The following is a 17,122-nucleotide window of genomic DNA, read 5'->3' as shown; positions in this document are numbered from 1 at the left end:
TGGAGGGAGACATGATAATCTTTAAAAGGCAGAGGACAAATTCTTGATTTAGGAAATGGCCAGAGTACATCTTGGCAACCTGCTTGATCCCTCTCAGACAGCTGGAGATGGCATGTGTGTGTGCATGAGAAAATGTGAGACAGATAGTGTATTGGAAGGCATGAAGGTGGCACAGTGAGGTTTGTTCAGGACACATTTCCACTCAGCTTAATCTGGAAATAAGACACAGGCAAACTTCATCTGCCCCACAGTTACATCATAACAACACTTGTAATACTCTGGAAAGAATCTGTGCAGCACATCCCACCATACTCATCATGAAGAGCAAACAGTATCTCTCGGTGCTGCCGAGAAACAGCGTGCTGGCTAATAGTTAACATTCCAAGTTTTTTTGCTTGATTACATCAAAAGCTGCATGAATACGAGTCAACATTCATAGGTCACTGTGTAGGACTCTGATCACCAAATAGTAAAGGAGGAGTGCCCTCTAGTGTCAGATGAAGAGAAAAGTCACAATACAGGCTTCCCAAGCAGCACATGTGCTTTTCAGTGATAATTTATCAAGAATAAATAACTGTGCCCTCTAATAAATACTAAATAACTCCTAGCTGCTTATAGGGTTATTTAGACAGCATATCATATTACTGTGCACACAAAGGTGCTAAGCAAGAAGGTAGTTTTTCTGCTGAGAAATTGTGATAGTTAAATATTTGTTTAAAAAACTGACAGTCAAATTTGCTATAATTTTTAGGTTTGAGTTGTTGCTTCTGTGGCCACTTGTCTGAGTAGCTCATAGTTCAGCCTCATCCCTTTCTCCCCAATTGATGAAACTAAAAGAGCTCTGAGCACTGACTGCAGGGAAGATGAGTGTTCATGACTACTTTACACATTACAAATTTCAAAATGTAAAATATTTCTCCAGCTGATTTGCCCGAGTGTAATTAAGCAGAGGTAAAACTGGCAGATGAGCCAAGGTCAGTTTCTGTTTCGAGTGCTGGTGTCCCCTTTCACTTAAAAAATAAAACAAACACGGGTAAATTCTTGAATCTTTTATATTAATACGGCAGTTAAACACTACATGTTTTACAGAGGTTGCTCCAAACACAAAATAATAAAAGACAGAAAGGAAACAAAGTGCTGCTATTTTGTAATATATCATCACAGATGAAAATACTACATGAAGGTTATGTATTTGCAAGTTTCATTTCTAGGTTTGTTTAGAACAAGAATGGAAAAATAAAAACACTAAAGAAAACAACCATGGGTGCGTGATTCCCTACCATCCTTTCCACAAGAAGCACTTAAATACATTGTTTACAAAATCTCAAGGACAGTTTAGATGCATCTGCTGACAAGCTGATAGTATTCATAACTGAAATGTTGCAGAAGTCTGTGACATTGCATTATAAATAAAAGTGTTGTTGAACGGCACAAACTGGTGGCTGATGATCTTGATAGCCTCTTGAGCAGCTGATCCTACACACACACAAAAAAAAATTACAGACATTTTTCAATTATTAGCAGGATACATTATTAGCAGGAGGGATATGAGGTATTTAAATATCAGGAATCAATGAATGTAATGAGTACTAAGACTTTACCTCCCAAAAAAGCAGAAACTGTGTGTGGCTCTGCTGCACCGTACCGACAGCTGCAGGAGTAAAAGAGTTACAGATTATTCGACAATTTTAAATAGTCAATCTGATCAGTCAATCCAGCAGTGACCAGGACATACAACTCATGGATATAGTCGTCTTTGATGTTGACATTAAGGCTGTACTCCTGCAGCAGACTGTTCACACACAGCTTCAGTTTGCTGATGTCCTCTTCGACCTGGTAATTATACACTCCTGTCATGAAAGAGGGAAACAAACAAAAAAATAAGTGAGACAATTATCACTTCTGTGTGTTGCTTCAGAGGAGGTAAAGTCATCATATTATGGTGTGAATTAACAAGTCTTTCCTATATATGTGGCAATTCAAAGTATTTTCTCTTGACACCTCAGCCAGCTCTAATGATACAAACTTGCATTCTCCTCAGAGCTTTTTACTCATTTTAATTTTGTGTTACTCATCTTGGTCACATCACCGTGCATCTTTTAATTGCTAACATATCTAATAACAGTACATTTTTTACTATGCATGATAATCACCAAAAATCTTCGAAAAGTAGGGAAATGTCCAGCTTAATTAACTTATAAGACACTGTAATATTGTGAAGATGTGAGACATTAAATGGAAGAGATTCACATCCTGTTCAGTTCAAATCTTTCTCAGAAAAATAAGTCATACCAGGGTAGCGAGAGTGCTGCTGATAGAAGCGATCAACAGCACGAAGCATGAGGTAGAAGACCATCTCACTGTCTGGACTGTCCATACATGAGGCTGAGGAGACAACGCAGTGAGAGGAGAAAGTGCTTCATGCTTACCAACGGAACAAGCACTACTAAAGATAGCCTGAGCATACACAATAAAAATGACCAAAGCTGAACAGAAAATCTAATCTGAAAACTTACTGATTTCATCTTTATTTACTGAATCCACGTTATATTCCTCAGCCAAAGACCTGCAGCGTACCACTCGCAGGAAGGATGCATTCTTACCTGGACACAAGCAATAAAAGGCCTCAGTTAGGAAAAAAAATCTGCTGCAGGTACAACAGTCCTAATTAAAAAGAACATCATGGTCTAGATTCATCAGCTCTGGTGAGTTTGCACATAATGAAGCCATTACACATAACAGCAGAAAACTTGCATGAATTAAAACTTTGATGTTGAAAAGGAAGTGCTGCAGTATGAGGGCAACACATGAAAGACATGTTGCTTCCAAGCGCAGCTGAATTGCCTGATACATCTCCCTCAAAAAGGGTCCTCAGTGGGTCTGTTTACATGCACAGTGCATAAAATGTCATGAACATATTAGCCAATGTTGTTGTATATTTTAAATAAAGGTTATTTATCCAACTTAAAAACGCAACACATAAATTGGTTTAAAATGTGGTTAGACTTAACTCTACAAAAAACACACAGGCACACTGTATATAGGCCTCTGAGTTTTTACAGATCAGATGTATGTATAGAGAATATATTGAAAGTTAATTAAAGAAAGTGTTGCTTACAAAACAGCTTGATGTCCTTCTCTGAGATGCATTCTGGTGACTAGTAAAAAAAACAATAATTTGTGGGATAATTTTTTTATTTATCAACTTTCTGAGCAGCAAACTGTTACCATTTGATAAATGCAACAAAATATATATGACCTATATTTTAAAGACATGCAAATGATCCTGCTCAGAGGATTTGGGGGTTCTACATACCTTTCCAACAGACTGTAGTAAATATTCTACTTGCTTAGAAACAGATGCAGCATCCTGCATGGCTTTTTCCCTGTAACTGCAATAAAACATACAAAAATAAACCACAATTCACCTGCAAGAAAGCTAAAATCAGATTCAATATTGGCTGAGAGAAATGTCCATTTCTGTTACTCACATACTACCCAACAAACCCATCTACATAGCTTAGCCAGTATGCTAATATTTCCCACTTACACATTTTGAAGGTTGATGAACTTCTGAGAGTCTGCGATCATGTCTGGGATGGTTCCACGAAGAGGAAGACTTCCACTACCTTCATTATGAACAAATTCCTTCACAGCTCGCAGCATCACCCAGAAGGGTGAACTCTACACCAAAGGGCAAAAACAAAATCCCCTACTGTTAAAACTTTTTCTAAAAATTAAGAACTAGGTATATATTTTTTACATAAATATGATAAATATAAGCACAACCTGTGCAGTGATGTTGTTACACTGCTCACTATTGAAGAGGTCTTCAACAGTATTTGGAATCTGCAGAGAAAAAAAAAAAGAGACTTTACAAGAAGAAGAGCAGACTCACTGAAGAGCAGTTGATTTACAAAATGACAATAAAAGCGAGAGAGCATTTAAAATCCAGCACCGTGGTTAGATTTAAAGCTGTATTGACATTCTTTATAGCTTCCTCAAAGTTTTCTTCATCCTCTGGGACACCATTCTCACTCTTCATGATCCCTAAAAGGTTGAGGAAAGAAATCTAAGATAAATTGCACCATCAAGTCAGTGGAATAAAGCAATAACAATCCAGAGGTGCAAAGATACCTGTACGAATCATTTGTCTGAAGGCCTCTTTGTCTTTGTAATTTTTTGGAGGCTGACCATTGTGCTGCATCAAAAAACAAGACCATTATTATTAACAGTAAACAATAACACTCACAAAATAATAAAAGTGATGAGATGTTCTGATGGACATCTAGTCATTAGAAAGCCAACAGAATTATCACACACACCTCACTGAGCCATATTTCCAAGTATTTTGCAACGATAATAATCCATGGTGTGTGACTGTGATCCTATTGATTAAATGGAAAATGGAGAGGAATATTTTAGTTTTCCACAAATGCAACAGTTAAAATACTGTAGAAGTTTGTATGCTCAAATAAAGTATAAACCTTCTTGTCCATGCTGTCAAGATCGTAGGACTCAATGTGATTCTTAAATTCGTCAAAAGGCTGATCCAATCTTAGGTCCTCCAAAGCATTGTCTGGATGAGATTCAACCACTGATGAGGAAAACAGGAAAACATCAACACATATACAAAAATGTTTAACATGTTACTTACATTTATAAAATGTCAGAAATTTGGTAATGTGAAATAACTAAACAGAAAAAAAAAGTTTAAATATATAAAACTGCTGGAGCCACCAACCTGTGTGTTCCTGCACCACCAGTCTCATGTAGCCTATGAGGCCGTAAGATTTACAGACTAGAAAAGGTACAGAGGCACTCCACAGGACTGAGCCAAGCCTCAAACACATGCTGTGGAATATTACAAAAGGGAAAATTTGTGTTTACAGAAAACATAACAAATGAAGCTGACCAAACTTAAGTGGGATCAAAAGCAGGAGCGCAGATAGATTATCTTATACCTTTCTGGCAACTGGACACCAATGACAATGGTAAACCTGTGGAAAAATTCTGGATCGTTGTCAAGAAGCTTGTCTGGACTCTGTAGGAAATAAAATGAGACAGATTACAAAACAAATTTCTGTCACTATCACATTGGTGATCATCTTCGAGGATTTCATCTTATATTTACACAGAATATCTTGCATTTATAGATTAAAAGGTCCTTCAACCTTGCAGAGTATCTTTCATATGTTTTCTATTATCTATACAAAAGACCTGAAATGGCAATAAAGGAGTTGTATGATTTCATTTCTAATAAAATTCTTCTGCAGTGGATCAAAACGTAAGAAATACTAACCTCCTCAACAAAGTTTCCTGACACATCACTGTTCAGTTCTTGCAGCAGTTCAGTGGCAGCCAGTGCTCTGTTCTGCATCATAACACCAAAGACACAATATATTTTACTTAAAAGAGATTAAAAATGATGAACAGGTATGGACAAATGCATGGTCATTGCGTTACTGTCTATGGAGGTCAAAAAGAAATGACCAAGATCAAGCAAGATTAATTTGATTAGTAAAAATCCAGGAATGCTTACTTTCCCAATGCTGTCTTTGCTGAGGAAAAAGCTGCAAAACGAGATTAAGAGGTTGGAAACTAATTATTTACTAATAATAGTGAGAGTTTATTAATAAAACTAATAGTGACTAATTATTTAGACAAAGATCATCTATAAAAAAAAAAAAAAAAAAAAAAACAGTTTTACTTGTGCCCTGCATCTTCCCCAGTTACTATGTGTCCATCAACTATGGTGAATGCTCCAATCCCTGTAAAAAAAAAAAAAAAAACTCAGTTCACTCAATCAGACATGTTTTCTCCATCAGCACTATCAGCAACACAGAACCTCATCTACTTGCCTGGTAGTACTAGATTTTTCAGTAACTCTGTACCAGTTGCTGTGGCGTTGATGAGACATACATGTGCATTTTCCAATGCTTCTTGACCATGGTCACCCCACAATCTGAAAATGTTCAAATCTCCTTGATTAGCCGGTGTAACAACACAATGAGGCACTTTACATAAACAGTAATACACTTTTGATAACTCCGACTATCCTGTGCTCTTACTGTTGTTAAAACAGCAAACACAACCAGTATTGTCTGAAATGGGGTGTTAATGCAAAAACTAGGAGCTCTGAAAGACGAGCAAACTCGAAACAGGTATGAGCAAGCCACCCCATCAACCTCAAAGCTAACGATGCTTAGGTGAAATTACTAGCGAGCTAATGCTAGCTAACGTTAGCACTGCGGCTTCGAAAATGTCTGTGCTGTAACCTCTGAAATGAAATATTCTCGTTTTTTTATTTTATTTTTTAGCTAAATTAATATAATTTCTTTGCCCAAATTCTAATATTGTTTAGTTTTACCTGAGTTGTCTGTCGTATTTTTGTTCCTTGGAGGCTTTGGTTGCTGCCATCTTTCCAATTGGTGACGTCTTTGAACGCATTTTTACTACCTCAACTCCAGATTCGACACAAATGTAGCGACGCGGAAATCCACGCGCGCACTTTCGTTATAAATTATACTACAAACTGCGATTATAAAAGACGTTTAAAAATAAAACTGCTTTTATATTTATTATTTATTATTAGTATTAAATTATATATATATGTATATATATATATATATATATATATATATATATATATATATATATACACACACACACACGCTGACAGATCCATTTGATATGAGTCAGCTGTGTTGGCACCAGGAAACATTAAAACCTGCAGGACTGTGGCCCTCGCTTTAAACAACATCACAGTACTGAGACTGCATTGACAAATGTGTTAAATGACATTTGTGTCAATACAGACTTAAGGCGGATTTGGGTAAAACATCAGTTCTGGTGCTACTTGATCTCAGTGCAGCTTTTGATATTGTGGACCATAAAATCTTCCTTGACAGACTGGAAAAGTGGGTGGTATTATCAGGTACAGCCCTCAGTTGGCTCAGATCGTACCTTGAAGGTAGGAGCTATGTTGTTTTCATTGGCGATCATAAATCTAACCGGATTACCGTGAAATGTGGAGTCCCCCAGGGTTAGATTCTATTTAACTGTACTATTTAACCTGTACATGCTCCCCCTGTTTCAGGTCAAACATGACAATAATGTTGCCTATCATAGTTATGCACTGAGTGACTACGGTCCCCTAGACTTGCTCTTTCAGTGCTTAGAGTAAGTAAACTGCTGAATGCAATCAAACTTCATTCAGTTAAACAAAACAAAACCAAAGTTATTGTTTTTGGCAACAATAAGGAAAGGACAGAAGTTAATTACCTGCTTGAGTCCAGAGGTATAAAGACAAAAACTCAAGTTAGGAATCTTGGGGTCATGACTGACTCAGACCTGAACTTCACCAGTCATATCAAGGTCATAACCAAATCGCACACAGATGGAACCAGCTTCCTGATGACCTCAAATATGCCCTGACTCTAGCCACCTTCAAATATGGAATGGTTTCACCTGTATAGCTTTTCTTTCATTTTCTTTTTAATCATATGTATTTTTATCTCTTTTTATCTCTTTGTCTTTTTATCATTTTTTTCTTGTTCTGTAAAGCACTTTAAATTGCCTCAGAGTATGAAAGGTGCTATATAAACAAATGTGCCTTGCCTTGCCTCGCTGGACTAAATTAAAATATGCAAATCCAAACTTGTGCATGGACATATATAAATTAATATGCCAAAAGAAAATGAGTAGAACTAAATGAGTTAAATGCAGTGTATTAATTATACGTCAGGTATATGTACATATAAGATGTTTTAAACCAAAAATAACAACACACATGAACAAAAATGCATTTCACATGAACAAACAACATTCACTTACAGTTATTAAAAGGCCCATAGCAACTATAGCCTAATTTTGCAGTACATAGGTGATACATTACATGCTAAATGCAAGTGGGCAGATTAAATAAGAAGTGTTTTAAAGAGTTTATTAGATGTGTTTTATTTAAGTATTTGCACCTAACTATATTGATGATTTTCATCTGATTAGCAGGGCACACCCAATGTGAAAAATAATCTAATGGCATATAGAGCGAGACGGTGAGCTTATTGTGGCCTTTTATAAATGACATATTTAACACATTTTTTTAATTAAATAAGGCAAAATTTAAAACCGGCATAGGCAAAATGAACATATATACCGTATAAGTTATATTATGTGTGTGTGTGTGTGCGCGCGTGTGTGAGTAGATGTACACGTGAAAAGGGGGCGTGTCAAGCAGGAATAATTGTCCTTCCCCTTTGAGGTAAATAATCCTCATCAATCTGTGATCGCCTTTCACGTCCGCGACACGGAGCTACACGGACAAGTTGGTCCGAGTAGAACTGCGAACCAGGACAATGACGGGACATCACTGGGGGTACGGAGAAGAAGACGGTAAGATTCAAACACTTGATAAAATATTTGCTGTTTCCCCACGTGGAGGGAGCAGATGATTGGCTGGAACTGACAGGCGCTGCGTGTGTTTCCTGCTAAAATGGGAATGCTTGTTAATGCGAGATTAGCTCTACGGTTAAAGGGATGACGATTGTCATGTTAAACGTTTGTCTTGGAATGGGTAGGCGGGATGGATTGGCTGTGTTAAATTTCCATTGTGTCATTTTTTTTGTCTTTTAGTCAAATGTATTTAACGTTTTAAATGTACTTAAAGACTTGGTGTGGATTTGGAGGTGATTGCAAGGGGGGGGCATTTATCAATAATGATTCACTGTCTGAGATTGTTGTTAAATTGGCTTTGAAAATGTATTATTTTATCAGACATTTAGTGTATACTGAAATATATATTCTCTTAATTTCCTTTTATTTATGATTTTATTTTTCCTATCATTTTAAGGTCCTTCAGCGTGGCACAGAAACTATCCAGTTGCACAGGGCAATCGGCAGTCCCCGATTGACATTGTCCCTCATCAGGCTGTCCGTGACCCCAGTTTGGGCCCCATTCTTCTGATCTATGATCGTTGTACCTCCATTAACATTTCCAATAATGGACACTCTGTAGTTGTGGAGTTCGATGACTCTGATGACCGCTCAGGTGAGAAAAAGCTGTCCAATTTTTTCTGTTTTTGTCAGGTTTTTATTTTTTATTTTAAAGAAAACAATGACACATCTTTCAAAAAGACAAACCAGCCAGTCATTTTAAATAGCTTAATACTCTGGTTTTAGAGTTAGAGCACAGTTAGAGCTCACACTTATGTTAAGATGTGGTGAAACAGACATTTGTTGTAGAGACGTCTTGGCTGTGACCAGTGTTCATTGATATGGAATCCTACACTATTTAATGCTTATTGACTGCTTTTTAACTTTTGAAAAAGGTCACCATTCAGAGATAATCCAGCTGTCATACCTGCTGCCAGCCACACGCAGTGGAAATCTGGGCTAAAAGTTTGTAAAAAGTGAGTTTACTTTGAGTTTTATTTTTTTTTGGAAAGTGCAAACCTTGTGCATAACTGACCGTAATAAAAGGTTGCAAGTAAATGCCTGATTATGCTGCAGGAAAGTGCATCCAACACTTACCTGTATGAGTATCTGTCTGCTGGACAAAGATGTAATCACCTGTAGATGATCTCAGTGGTTATTGTGACAATATTTGTCTCTATCACTGGGTGGATACTTATTACCCACCCTGCCATTATTATGAAGGATAAGCTTGGAAATGTGAGCAATTTAGCTCCATGAGTTTCATAGAGCATGCAAACATCCCTGGAAATAATTGATTTAATAAAAAGAAAGAGACATTCATGTGGTATCCTGATGTTTGTCAACACTCGTACGTGTTACAGTTGTTTTGGAAAGAAATGTAAGGTGGGAAAAATAATTTCCATCAAGAGCTATTTGAGTGTTACTTTTAAAGATCTGACTGAATCTAAGTCACACTAATAATTATTATTTAATGTCAGCATCATTTTCCTTGCAGCAGTCATTCATCTTAGCTCTGCTAAGATCAGGATTTACAACAATATGACTTTGACTACCTGATTCAGCACAGCATATACAGGTCTTACTCTTTACTAATCACCTCAAAAAGAATGCTAAGCCATCATACCTAATACACACTACTTAGCAGATTTTTTATTAAGTGTAGAGTCTTTAAGTGTCTTTTCTTCCTTTTGTTTTTGAAGTGGATTAACTGTTAGGAAGATGTTCTCCACCTCACCTCTATGAACATGATTGATGAAGCTTAGGCCCTCATTACAACCTGATTTAGCTACTGCCTCTCACACAGTGAGTGACAACAGAGGGAATCCTATTAGTGATGCTGCGTCAGTCAGGTGGTACACCTAGAAGAGAATTAAATCTGTCAACCCATTCAGTGCAATCACCAACTAAAATAGTTACATTTAAATTTCTGTTCAAAGTGATTGCCAGGGTCAGTTCAATACTTGCTGGACAAAAGTAGGAACATTCCTCTCTTAAATTCTGCACCCTTGTTTGCGTCTTAAACTAAAGCTTTTGAATGATCTGATTGCTGGTTAGACAGGCAGTGTGTCTGCATGTGTCTCAGCTTTTAATGAGAAATTTGATGAAGTCTGCTGGGTGATAACATGTTGACTCATCCTGTGGTGTCTATATGAGAGATGCCAAGCTGTTTTGGATGATGTTACTCACAGAATGCTCATTGATTAAAAACAGTTTTCACAGTAAATGGGGTGTGTAGTAGATGCATGCATTAGACTTTTGAATTATATATTTATTTTTTCTTCTGGTTTTCTTTTGCACAGTGATCCAGGGAGGCCCTCTTGAAAACCCCTACAGACTGAAACAGTTTCACTTCCACTGGGGTGGAAAGGGATGTGATGGCTCTGAGCACACTGTTGAAGGAAATGGCTATGCATCGGAGGTCTGTATTTTGGATCACAGTAGTGTTTCATACATACTTTTCTACAAAAAGATATGCACTATATGGCTGAGAGCTGGATAGATGTATTATATTGCCCATATTTATTTTCTACATAAGTAAATGCTTTTTACAGGACATTAGAATGTGTTAATATAATGTACATGACTTCATTTAATTGATCATCAGAAGCATGTGTCCCCCCTTTTTCCTCCTTTAGCTCCATTTAGTTCATTGGAATGCTGTCAAGTACAAGACATTTGGGGATGCATCAACAGCTCCTGATGGTCTCGCTGTTCTTGGTATTTTCTTAGAGGTAATGTCCCAAGTGCATTTTCTATCACACTGCCCACTTCCTCCATATTTCAGTAGCAGTTCTTTTATTTGCCAAGGAAGAATTCAGATTTTTGTTAAGCTGCCATTTAATTCTTTGCACCACTGATATCTTTTGTGTCTGACATGGCACTCGGGTTGAAGTTTTTCTTTAGATTTACTGTTTGATTAAAAAGGAATAAATCTATGAGAGTGATCTGGATAAATTGTAAAAGCTGTCCAGCTCAAAGCTGCTTCCTTCACAGGCCAAACATCTCCCCTTTAAGTGCTACAAATAAACTTGTGTGCGTGTGTGTGTTTATGCTGTGTAAAGAAAGGATGTGTGAATTCTCTCCAAATCTCTCATATCATTTGTCATGTAAGACAGGTGATGGCCACAGACTGCTCCACATGATAACAGATTCTCTATACATGGTGAAATATAAGGTGAATGCTGGATTTTGATTATAAATACACATATTTATTACCTCTTCTCTGTATATTTGCTGTTTTATAGAAAGGTTTTTGTCTTTGTTTCCATTACAGGGCAGTCTCACAGATTTTAAAGGTTTCAACCCTAAGTGCCTCCTACCCAGCAGCCTCCACTACTGGACCTACCTGGGCTCTCTGACCACACCTCCCTTACATGAGAGTGTCACCTGGATCATTCTGAAGGAACCAATCACTGTGTCTGAAAAACAGGTGAGAGCTGCAGCCTAGCTAACCTTTCAGACATGATGCTTTTATTTTTAGTTCACATAATAACAACATCATGTTCATTCTGCTGTGATAAGTTGGCCAGTTTCTTAGTTTCAATGGTTGAATAAAAGAAATTAGTTTCAGCAGTTTAATTTAGTAAGAAAACATCCATAACTTGTTTATTTATTTATTGAAGTGAGAGGGACAAAGGGAGCGTTGTGTTTTTAGTTTTGTCACCAACCATTTCCACCTTTTATGTTATGGTAGAACTTCAAACCACACTATCATCTTGTGTTATCTGTAGTAGTTGCACACTATTCCAAGTCACGTGGCACTGCCACACATACTGAGCATTAACACCAGTCTAACTATCTTGGCTGCAACCCATATATGGGAGACCTCTTTGGCACTGGCGCTTTTTTTTTTAACTGAGCTAGAAAGTCTGTGAACATTGCTTTTATATTTTCTTGATCCCTTAATACGTATATGTGCACTACTATAAGCTGTCACAGGCATTTATCTGCTGTCAGATTTCTTCCATCCTAAGTGTGATTTTGTGTTACAGAAACAAAATTCTGTTTTAAAATATGAAGAATTTCTAAATTGTCTGTGCTTTAAAGTATATGGTTGCACAAAAGAAATTTAATATTTATTAATTTATAAGACAGCGGATTTTAAAACTCTGATGCTTAGTCATCTGTAAAATTTATATCTACTGACCTGCAAATAATATGAGGCTATGCTCCACTTGGCTTCAAGGATTCATAGCCTCTTTTGTTGTGAAACCACAATTCAGCATCAGTGGGTCAGTGTGCCAAAAGGGGTGATGGTTGTATTTACCACACATTTCTATGTGTAGAAACTCCTTCATAATGGATGCCATGTTTGGGTCAAGTTCACCCATCCCTGCTAGCACTGAATTTAATCAGAAAATCAAGGTCTGATAACTCCAGGTTGTCAACAAGTTAAGCTGATGTACTAGACCTCTGCAGCACATCCAGACCAGGTCCCCTGGTGAGCTGCCCCTGTGGTGACTGCTGCCAGTCTCTGGATTATACACTCACTATTTGCTGATCTCTTATGGTCTAGTTGTTTGTAAATCTGTGGAATAGCTGGATGTGAGGTACAATTTGAACAACCCAGCCACAAGCCTTTGATCCCCTCCATCTGATTATCCTGATGCATGGATGACAGGGTTGATGCAGGGCTTTAACTGAGAAGTGCTAGCAGGGAACAGCCCTTATGGGGAATTGTTTTGTCTTTTTCTCACTTAATGGTAGCCATGGTACTAAGAGGGAAAATGTGAGTTGTTTTGAGTTTTGGAGGTGTATTGATTGTTGAATTAATGGTAGTGTTTTAATTGTTGTAATTGTCAACAAATTATGTTAAATCATTGAACTTAGTAAATTATCCCACTACTTCTTATTTTCTCTTATATCCTGGCTTGATGTACAGTTAAGCCCAAAACTATTCATACCCATTTTGATTTGGGGCAAATTTCATTCCACTGATGTATCTTGCCATAAAAGTTGACATGATAATGACTTATTTTCCCTCACAGCGAACCAGTAGTTCTTAAAATTGCTGGTAACTAAGTTTCCACTGAGTTTTTGAACTTCACATCTTTACTTTCTTTAAGGTTGGAGGGTTTCTTTGCCATTACTCTGCTCTTTTGTTCCCTCTACAGACTCTTAATGGGATTCAGGTCCTGACTATTGCTGGGACACTAAAATATGTTAAACCTGCTGAATGACACATTTCTTTGAGGACTGGATTGCATTCCCACCACCATGCTTTACCATGGTGGTGCTGTTCTTGGTTTTGATTTTTGCCTTCTTCCTTTTGGCAAACAAGTCAGCGGTTTCCATAGAGACTGGTTTTGTGAAGTGATGACTGTAGAGTCTTAATTGTGATGCTTGTATCATAGTTGCAGAGATTCAGGATGGCCTCGGTGCTGATCTATTTTTGTTGATCATTTATTGATTGTTTTGGCCTCTTGCTCTTACAATCCTGTCAGCATAGCGGTCAGTTTTGGTTTCCTACAACATCTTTTTATGTTTTTCCAGTGTGGACCTTCTTTTACGCTCTGATAATGGTTTGCTAGATCATTGGCTCTTGAAAGCACATTGACTTTGCTTTATAGGTTTTTATAGCCTTTCCCTGTATTTATAGCAGACACATCTGAATCAGGTGGTTCTAACCGTTGACTTGTTACTGACTAATAAGCTGTTCTCAATTTACTGTTGGTAATAAAGCTCTTAAACATGGTAGGAATGAACAGAAACATTTGAAAATGTAAAGAAAAGTTACAGCTTTTTTACACACACAAAAAAAGAGATGTTACTGATGATCAATCACATATTTGTAAGAGAAAAATGACTCTTTTACCTGCAAAATACATCAGGGTTGTAGTTTGAGTTAATTCCATAGACATTGTTCAGCTAAGTGTGTTACCCTCAAGTCATACTGAAACTAAATTACTTTAATTATTTACTCTGCAGCAATAAATGGGCTTGTGGTTTGTAAGCCAACTTATTAGTGTATTGTTAGTTTTACTCTAGTAGTTTTATTCTATGACATGGTTAAAATATTTAATATAAAGAAGAGGTAGAGGACAGAACTTGTTTAATAAAACGAAAATACTTTTTTAACTTCTTTTTATTTCTGTGATTTTGTTTCTCTCTCCCACAATGCAGCTAGGAAAGTTCAGAATGCTCCTGTTCTCTGGAGAGGAAGAAGATCAAAGGATGCGCATGGAGAACAACTTCAGACCTCCACAGCCTCTCAAAGGCAGGAAAGTGCGTTCCTCCAATTAATATAACTTTTTAAGACACATGAAGTCATAGGTTAAAAAAAAAGAAAAAAAAGAGTGAATACATTAAGTGGCTGGGAATGTGCTTTTACATTCGCTGTAGTTTGTCCTGAAGAGAGGGGAAAGTTCTCTGCTAGAAAACTTAGATGTTTCCCTCTACTGGTCAGAGAAGTCAGTGTCAAGCTATTTTTTTGATGATTTCATGATGCATAAAAGGGAATTTGTGAACCATTGTAATCATAATGGAATATTACGATAAATGATCAAAAAATAGAAGATAGATTTTTTTGTCATTATTCTAGTATTATAAACTATAAACTGAAGATTTGAAGGCTCGATTTGCTCAGGCTCCAATAGTTATTTAAGGAAGACATGCATAGCCAAAGCAACAAGATTTAACAACAGTCTTCAATTTGTGATATGCATCTGATTAGTTCATTGCACTGCAGGTTTATTGCTGCTTTTCACATTGATACCCTTCTGCTGGCCTTACTGCTGGTGGATTTCCAGCCCTTAAGGCAGTCAGATTAGCGTTGCTCTTATCTTAACTCATTTGTTGTCCACGACAGAGGGCATAAATGTCTTGTCCTTTAAGCTCAAGAGATATTCATCCCCTAATTCACAACAGGGTGGGTATTTGGTGTTAATTTGACTTTGGCAGTCACAATTTGAAGTAAATTTTCAGCAAAATCACTCTAACAGATGCGTCCTGTAAATTATGCATTCTGAGTAAGTGTATTTTTTTCTTTTGGTTTTCCCTACTATGCAGGATCTAATGATGTAATTCACACTTAAATTTGCAGCTCATTTCTGCACAGTCTCATATTAATGCCCATCAGAGACATAGGTGCTGCACTTGGGTGAGTTATGGCAGCTTTGTGTAATGCTGGTCATTGATGTAGATGGGCTGGTATTTTACTAACACAGCTGCTTGACATGGAAGAACAACGCACAAATGAACATTGATATCACAGATAGTTTAGTTGTTGATTTATGAATGTAACTTATTGGTCTTTTGAATATTTTTGTAATGCATTTGTATTTTTGCAATGTTTGCTTAATAGAATAAAATTCTAATTGTTTGACTTTTTCATATATTTAAATATATCATAATGTGTATGAGTGGGTGCTAAAATTGTCAGATTAATAACTATGAAAGGTGGGTAATCATAGAAAAAGTATTTATAAATTAAGACATTGTTATAAAAGCAATTCTGCTGGCAAATGAAACAAAAAGTCAAATTTAAATCAAAAGGACTAAAAATATAAAAATGACAAACAAAATCAGATGAAAGAGATAATAAAGAGAAGTTGTGTGTAACTTGCACACAAGCAGAGAGCTGCTTCCAGATATGAGGAGCCTAAAAACTGAAGACATTGCCTTTTATTATAATCCCAGAAATTTATGGAACAAATAGATAAGATCTCTCAGACCAGAGTTTTGCCATTAAAGGCATTGAATGCAATGTTTTAAAATTCACCTCTAAAATTAATGGGAAACAAGTGTAGAATGTCCAGACTGGTGAGATGTGATGTCTTTTGACAGTACAAGTAGTACTCTGGCTACAGCTTGTGGATCAGCTGATAGATCAGCTATGATGACATAGCACTAGCCCAGCCTATATGTGACAAATTGATGGTCTGTTAGCAGTCAACCCCAAACTTAGCTTTAGGACAGGCAAAAAGCAAACTGCTGAATACATGCAAACCCTTACATGGATAAAATACAGTTAGAAGTTTATTTATTTATTTTTATTTTTAGTGCACATTTCTATATATAAACCTCATTTCTCATTTGCACAGCACATTTTTGAAGACGGAGCCATTCAAGCAAATATTTAACTGCACATGCTGATGAGAAGAAGCAAGACAGATTCAGGGTAATTAATAGTCCGGTTTTAGCCTCAAGGATTGCAGGACAGAGGAAGGTAACATGAACTGTTATCAATGATTTACCAACAGGCAAAATGCTTGGAAGAAAAATCTAATACAACAAAGATTGGTGAGAAAGTCTCTACAGTTTAGAAATAGGTAAATGTTTGGTGTAACATCTTTCTTTCAAGTTTCCATATTTTACTAGACCAAAGTTGTTTTTGTGAATACATTAAACTGAATTTAGTTGAAGTCTAAACTTCCAAATAAGACTGGAAGACAACATTTTTGAGTAGAGGCAGATTTATTTCAATAAATTATAAAAAAAAGAATGAGATACCCATGGAAATGGTTTTGTAAAACAATATCCTTGCGACTGTCTAATCATGATTGTAAAAATTATGTGGTGCAGTATTTGTCCAGCAGATGGCAACATAGAGCCAGAAGCTTAAATCCTAAAAAAAACAGAGGGTCTGACAAAGTCTTTAACAAAAATGGCTTAATGGGGGAGGGCTACAAAAAAACTTTATTAATCAAAATGAGATGCAATAAATGAAAGGTAGTTTACTGAATTA

General features: G+C 36.7%; 2 protein-coding genes across 2 annotated transcripts; one reads left to right on the top strand and one right to left on the bottom strand.

Annotated features, from left to right (window-relative positions):
- Positions 1-1,034: 1,034 nt before the first annotated feature.
- nae1 (nedd8 activating enzyme E1 subunit 1) lies at positions 1,035-6,476 on the bottom strand. The gene is made up of 20 exons (XM_041993426.1): positions 6,371-6,476; positions 5,862-5,965; positions 5,711-5,771; positions 5,543-5,573; positions 5,303-5,374; positions 4,965-5,044; positions 4,745-4,854; positions 4,488-4,597; positions 4,326-4,388; positions 4,138-4,201; positions 3,959-4,050; positions 3,790-3,849; positions 3,551-3,684; positions 3,317-3,392; positions 3,119-3,158; positions 2,517-2,603; positions 2,293-2,385; positions 1,736-1,850; positions 1,602-1,651; positions 1,035-1,476 (listed from the first exon to the last, which is right to left on the bottom strand). Exons 1-20 carry the CDS (start codon positions 6,448-6,450, stop codon positions 1,367-1,369), a joined length of 1,632 nt encoding a protein of 543 aa, XP_041849360.1. The 5' UTR covers positions 6,451-6,476; the 3' UTR covers positions 1,035-1,366.
- Positions 6,477-8,315: 1,839 nt separating this feature from the next.
- ca7 (carbonic anhydrase VII) lies at positions 8,316-15,757 on the top strand. Its single transcript, XM_041972998.1, has 7 exons — positions 8,316-8,394; positions 8,852-9,049; positions 10,737-10,855; positions 11,073-11,168; positions 11,549-11,611; positions 11,711-11,866; positions 14,560-15,757. The coding sequence occupies exons 1-7, from the start codon at positions 8,358-8,360 to the stop codon at positions 14,677-14,679; spliced, it is 789 nt and encodes a 262-aa protein (XP_041828932.1). The 5' UTR covers positions 8,316-8,357; the 3' UTR covers positions 14,680-15,757.
- The last annotated feature ends 1,365 nt before the right edge of the window (positions 15,758-17,122 follow it).

Source organism: Melanotaenia boesemani, chromosome 1, assembly GCF_017639745.1.
Source record: "Melanotaenia boesemani isolate fMelBoe1 chromosome 1, fMelBoe1.pri, whole genome shotgun sequence".
NCBI classification, from domain to species: domain Eukaryota; kingdom Metazoa; phylum Chordata; class Actinopteri; order Atheriniformes; family Melanotaeniidae; genus Melanotaenia; species Melanotaenia boesemani.
This window is presented reverse-complemented; position numbering and strand designations above follow the sequence as displayed.